The sequence below is a fragment of the Dicentrarchus labrax genome, unplaced genomic scaffold (genome assembly GCF_905237075.1).
Source record: "Dicentrarchus labrax unplaced genomic scaffold, dlabrax2021, whole genome shotgun sequence".
Taxonomy (NCBI): domain Eukaryota; kingdom Metazoa; phylum Chordata; class Actinopteri; family Moronidae; genus Dicentrarchus; species Dicentrarchus labrax.
The window spans coordinates 18,455,250-18,461,249 of record NW_026136707.1 but is presented as its reverse complement, the minus strand read 5'-3'; the positions used below and the strand labels follow the sequence as shown (position 1 = coordinate 18,461,249).

The window sequence follows — 6,000 nt, the reverse complement described above, 5'->3', positions numbered from 1 at the left end:
GCCGATTGTGAGATGCTGTACAATACAAAACAGGATTTACTAGCGAGTATAACATTTAAAAATATGACTTATGTTTCACAGTTTAAGGAATCCAAAGATGGCTGTTATTATGGAAAATGTGCCATTGCTGCACCTATAGAGTGCCAGTAGGGGGGCCTCTCTGTTTCTTGTGTATCCTCTTCTCACTCTTTACCCCAGCTCCTGCTCTTCATACTCCCTCCCCAGCTCCGCCTTTCTGCCTGCCCATCTCTGTCTCTCTCTTTTTCTTTCAGATTCTATTAAGTGTGCTCACACACACACGCGCACACACACACACACACACACACACACACACACACACACACACACACACACACACACACCCTGGGGCTTGAGCGAGGGCAGGACCAGCCACTCCCACTGTTCTATAGTTCCATGAAAAACACAGAGGGAGAGAGACACAGACAGAGAGAAGAAGAGAGAGAAAGGGAGGGAGGAGCGTAGCTGCGCTGAAGCCGAGCCCCTCTCTGCCTCAGCACGCAGAGTGGAGCAGACGGCAACAGCCACACAAACACACTCCCCTCTCAGTTACATGCACAGTCACACACATACCACACGCACACACCACCACCACCACCGCTGCCGCCGCCGCCGCCACCACCACACACACACACACACACACACACACACACACACACACCGACGGCTGCCAGGCGCAGTGGGAAGCAAGCCGTCAGGGAGAAAGCTTGAGAAGAAAGAGGGGGATTGCAGAGGGGAAGAGAAGAAAAGAGAAGAGAGTTGGAGGAGGCACCTTGTGGATCAGAAGGGATTTTCCTCTGTGTGAGTGCGCGTCTGGATAAGGCTATCTGCTTCTTCCTGAACGAGAGGAGTTTTTACTGAGGCTTTTTTCTCTTTTGCTCATCCTACACGCCGGGCTCCAGCGATATCTACCTATCTATCCCCGGAGCTTAACAAAAGAGGGAGGGAGTGAGAGAGAGAGTGAGAAAAAAAGGCAGTCACAGCTTCAGCTCCAGACCACCCTCTCTTCTCCTCCTCCTCCTCCTCCTCCTCCTCCTCCTCTCCAGCTCCACATCCATTTGTGAGTTCATCGCTGATTTAACTGTCTTGTGAGGATAGAGAAGAGGACAGCGTGTGTTCTCCGGGATACAGCCAAGCTCCCGGTGGGATCAGGGTCTCGTCTGGTGTGTGTGTGAGAGGGAGGAAGAACGAGACAGGGAAACGGATACACAGGAAGAGAGAAAGAGACGGGGAGAGACAAGAGTAAGAGACGCCGGAAAGCAAATTGAGGGGCATGTTCAGGGCAGCAGAGAAGAAAAAGAGTGAGTCGGATTTTTAGAGCGGAGAGTGCAAGGAACCGGCAACCGGATCCCATCCATTCCTCTCTCCACCTCCTCCTCCTCCTCCTCCTCCTCCTCCTCCTCCTCCTCCTCATCCTCTTCTTCTTCCCTCTCCTTTTAACCTCTCTCCTCTGTCCTGCTCTTCAATCCCCCCTATTGTTTCCCGTATTGCCTCCTACTATCCTTTCATATCTTCCTTTCCTCACCCTCCACCTCCTTCTCCCCCAGCCCCTTGTTTGCTGCCACTCCGGATTCTCTCTGTCTCTCTTTCTAGACCCACGGGAGGAATGGTTTTGTGAGGTTCCCTGTGAGCTCCCAGACAAGTAGACAGACTATAATCCCAAGTACTATCTGTCCTTCTATCCATCCCTTCCGCTGTGTGAGTTTATCAGACACACACCTCAGTAAGTGGAGCGCGTTCTCCCTCTGCATCCTCACCTCTTGGAAACAGTCGTCTGAAGGATCCAGGCCAGCCCCTCGGAGTGAACGTACCCCACCTGCGAGCTTCTATCTCCAGCCTCCAGGACCTTAAATTGGATTCCAGCTACATGGGAAAACGTTTGGAGCAGCAGCCAATGTACCCCCACTATACCTACTACTACCCCCACTATCTCCAGACCAAGGTAGGATGGTCAGCGAGGTTGACCTATTTTACTCCTCCAACTCAAAGAGAATAAACGTGTTTGTGTGTCGCAAAAACACATCAGTTTTTCAGCTTGTAACTGTCTCAAAGTCATCCTCCTTTTAATTAACTCTATATCTGTATCTATTGTCTCTTTAAAACTTGTGTCATGTTCCTCAATCTATGGACCAGGACCCTAAAAGGGGTCTAATCTTAGAAAAAGAGTCAGATTGTGTGTTGATAAGCAAGGAGAAGACCATAATTTACTCACTTTCAGTCCTATGGTGGAACTGCTTGAGCAAGCACCGAGATAGATGCCGGAATTGCCTCGCAAGACAGCTTGCTAAATGGCACCATGTCCCCTCTCCCCCATCTGTCTCTGAGGAAGGTGATATTGGTGTCACTCAGCTGGGTTTTTCCTTTTCCATCCACACTGAGCGCTTGACCCCATCCTCCCCTCTCCGACCCACCAGCTCCAAGTTCAAGTTCAGGGCATGAGGCCCACCCTTCCCTCAGCCCTTGTTTTCTCTCCTACTTTGTCCCTCTCGCACTCGTCCCGCCCCCTCTCAGTCAGTCAACCCCCCCACCACCCCACCCCCACCCCTCTACCCCTCCCTTCACTGGCCATCCACAACCCATACTCACCTAAGATTGCATGCTGTAGACGTGATGGATGGAACCTGATTTACTTACTCCGATTACCAGGAGTACAGAAAACTCAGCTCAGTCTTTTTCTTTGTTCTGTCAGTTTTGTTCCACTTCTCTTAGCAGCGCATGGCATGCATAGACAGATCCACACACACAAAATATTTCCCACTCTTGAGTCTTTTACCACCAAGAAGAGGAAAATGGATTGCTGAGGCCTGATCGATTGCTCCTGCATCATATCACCCAGCCCGCCATTCCCTTTGTCTGCTGTGATTCATTTGTTTTTTTCTTTAGTATGATAGTAAGTGTGAGGAGTTGGCAGGTTTGCTGCAATATTTAGTAAATCTGTACATGTCAGTAGGCAAGAGAGATGGAGACAGAAGCAAAGATAAAAGTGTAGGAGAGGGCTGCTATGAGAATAGAGAGATCATGCTATTGGGTGGACACGGTGTGGGAAGAACAGGTAAGATTGCTCCACTGTTAAAAATATGTTGAACCTTGAACCTGCAAGCTGCGGCTGCATTATGCTTTTGCAGACAAATGTCAACACAATGTGGAGTCCTATATACGGTTTCTTTCCCTACCTTCCAATCAAAATAATTTAATATGGCGCATTTGGCCAATTTCCAATCTGATATTTAAATGTATCTTCTTTTGACAGCTGCTATTGCACACAAGATATACCTGAGAGCACCCAAATAGCACTGCACCTCAACACTTAAATATTTTTTTATAAGATGACAAACTGTTAAAGTATAAATATCTCTTGCAATCACAACTGGTACAATCTCAAATCTGTCGTGTTGAAAGAAGCTGTTACTGTGGACGACAATTACTTTAAAGATGAAAGCTATAGTGATAGGCAAGCTGTAGTTTTGACATAATTATACTGTTAAATCTAATAAAAGTTTTTGATGAGAAGATCTTTTCAGTTCAGTCAAATTTAAGTCTCACTGATTCAGCTCATTCAAGTGCACGCTGACTAAAGTTGTGTTCATTGGCTTAAACACATCTACTGTAGCAGCTCTTCAGCTTTAATCCAGAAAATAAAATTAATATTTCCAATTAACTCTGGGATGCAATTGCAATGGTATTTGTAGCTGGCCGACATTACTGATTTATCTGCTGATCTCGGCGCTGCACACATTCACATCTGGGATGGGAGCTGTCTGATAATTTTAAGAATGTGCTCAAGATGAACAAACAGAGTCTGGAAACTGTTTGTTAATGCGCATAAGCAGCATCTCCAATGATGAGCACGCCTTTTTGTTTGCTAATCTGGAGGAGTAAATTCATGTCCGCTAGTGGATAATATAATGTTGTTTCTAAATTTCCCTTTAATGAAAAAAACAAAACTTCAATGATACATATGGTAATTGTCTCTTGGCAAATGTGATTTTTTTTTGTTTGTTTAATATATTTTCTTTGCTGAACAGAATTAATTAAAATTACAAAACCAGAATTCATTTTCTTGATAAATAATTTTTTTTAACAAATCATGCTTAGAAAAACTTTGACAGCCAGTGTTTTAGACAGCATTTTTATCATTAGTTTTGTGGCTGCATTAATACGGCATATTTAAACTTCTAAAACGAAATGTTGCCATTGCGTCAGATTTATAATGAACTTAAAATCGAATCTTATTCAATTTTCCAGCAGAAAGAAAGAAGCAGCATTTCTAATCAGCCCTGTCAGTGATATCCAAGAGCATCCAATAAAATTGTGTGATTTGTAGGTCCATTACACAGGATATTATGCCGTATGAACATGTATGTTAGATTAACTTCAACATTTGATGCACGTCTGTCACACCATTTTATATGCGCACATGTCACCATGTCAGACTGCTATCTCTTGTTCTATGATTTATCTCTATCAGTTCAAGGTCATCTAATTTCTCTCAAGTATCTGCAACAGGCATCTGGCCCAGACCATCACTTCATTCCTTACACTCCATCCATCCCTCCCTCCCACCAGCCCTCCCTCCCTCTCTCTGCTGTCAAGGTCAAATCAAATTGGATCCTACCTTCCCCAGTGTTCCCTCCCGGGCTGTGCCTGGTGTGTGTATGTGTATGTGTGTGTGTGTGTGTGTGTGTGTGTGTGTGTGTGTGTGTGTGTGTGTGTGTGTGTTCGCATATACATCCATAATAAAACCTGCATCTGTATGTCGACTTTGGATCCGTGACTGTACATGAGCGTGTAACTTTGTCAGTCATTGCGTGTGAGCGTGGACTGAATATATTTGCACACTTTTGTGTGTGGAGGGGCATCCTGTGGTAATGTGAGTGTGTGTCTGCGTGTGTGTGGCCTCTGAACAGTGACTCCCTTGCCTGACCCCATCTCAGTGCAGCTTGCTGTCATTAGAGCTCTCCGGGTCCCAGAAGAACAGTTGTGTGTGTGTGTGTGTGTGTGTGTGTGTGTGTGTGTGTGTGTGTGTGTGTGTGTGTGTGTGTGTGTGTGTGTGTGTGTGTGTGTGTGTGTGTGTGTGTGTGTGTGTGTGTGTGTGTGTCAGAGGCCCCAAAGAATAGCTCAGTTAGACATCTATATGGACCTTGACAACAGCCTAGTGTTTGATTGGCCTGTGCTGCTCTCTGACTTCAAATATGAGAAGTGTGTGTGTGCGTATGGGTGTGTGTAGATGTTGTGCAGGTGGTTTTCAGGCTCTTTGTGTACAATGGGCAAGAGCAGACAAAGATTTACCAGTTGTATTTATTATGTGGTTTGTTTTAGCTTTCTCTCTCTCTCTCTCTCGCTCTCTCTCGCTTTCTCTCTCTCTCTCTCTCTTTCTCTCTCTCTCTCTAACTGATCTGATTGGAGATGTAAATGACCTCTTATTAATCTTGATTCCAGAGAGTAGAGGCTCCCCTCTTGTGGAAATCAATCATGTGTGTGTATGTGCCCTGCCTTTCCTGCCTTACAATAGCAATCTTTAAACAGACACACACACTCACACAAGCACACACGCATGCACCATCTTCACACAAAGGCAGTTATGAAATGACTAGCTTAAACTAACAATGCTCAGCCAGATGACAGAGTGTGTGTAAATGTGCGGCTATTAAACAGAGAATGGCTCTTGCTCTGCCTCCGTAATGGGCTATAGGTACAGTTAGTGTACATTAGTAGGGGGTAGGGAGGGACAGCATGCCCTCTTGTGGCACTCAATCACGTCTGTAAGAGGGTTGCAGGGGATCAGGGGGAGGGTTAATGCAGAAGCAGCTGCATTGTTGCATGCTCTATGTGATTTGTTAAAATTCAGCCAGAGGGTGTATAGCTGGAGGGACAAGCTATAGCTCAAATCTATCATTCTTAAGTACAATCCAATGCTTGGAATTTTCTTAAATGCCTGTGTGAGCTAGTTTCAGTTATAGTATTGTTGATGCCCATTCTGTT

The 6,000-nt window shown here is 45.5% G+C and overlaps 1 protein-coding gene across 3 annotated transcripts in view; it reads left to right on the top strand.

The window, feature by feature from the left end:
• The first annotated feature begins 511 nt into the window (after positions 1-511).
• The window catches only part of LOC127367192 (RNA-binding motif, single-stranded-interacting protein 3), a 110,729-nt gene continuing 105,240 nt past the window's right edge, over positions 512-6,000 (top strand). For 2 of the 3 annotated variants that reach the window (XM_051406854.1, XM_051406853.1), the window contains exon 1: positions 512-1,960. In XM_051406854.1, the coding sequence (XP_051262814.1) occupies positions 1,886-1,960 (75 nt within the window). In that variant the 5' untranslated portion in view covers positions 512-1,885. The remainder of the gene's footprint in view (positions 1,961-6,000) is intronic. The other variant, XM_051406852.1, reaches the window with a different exon arrangement.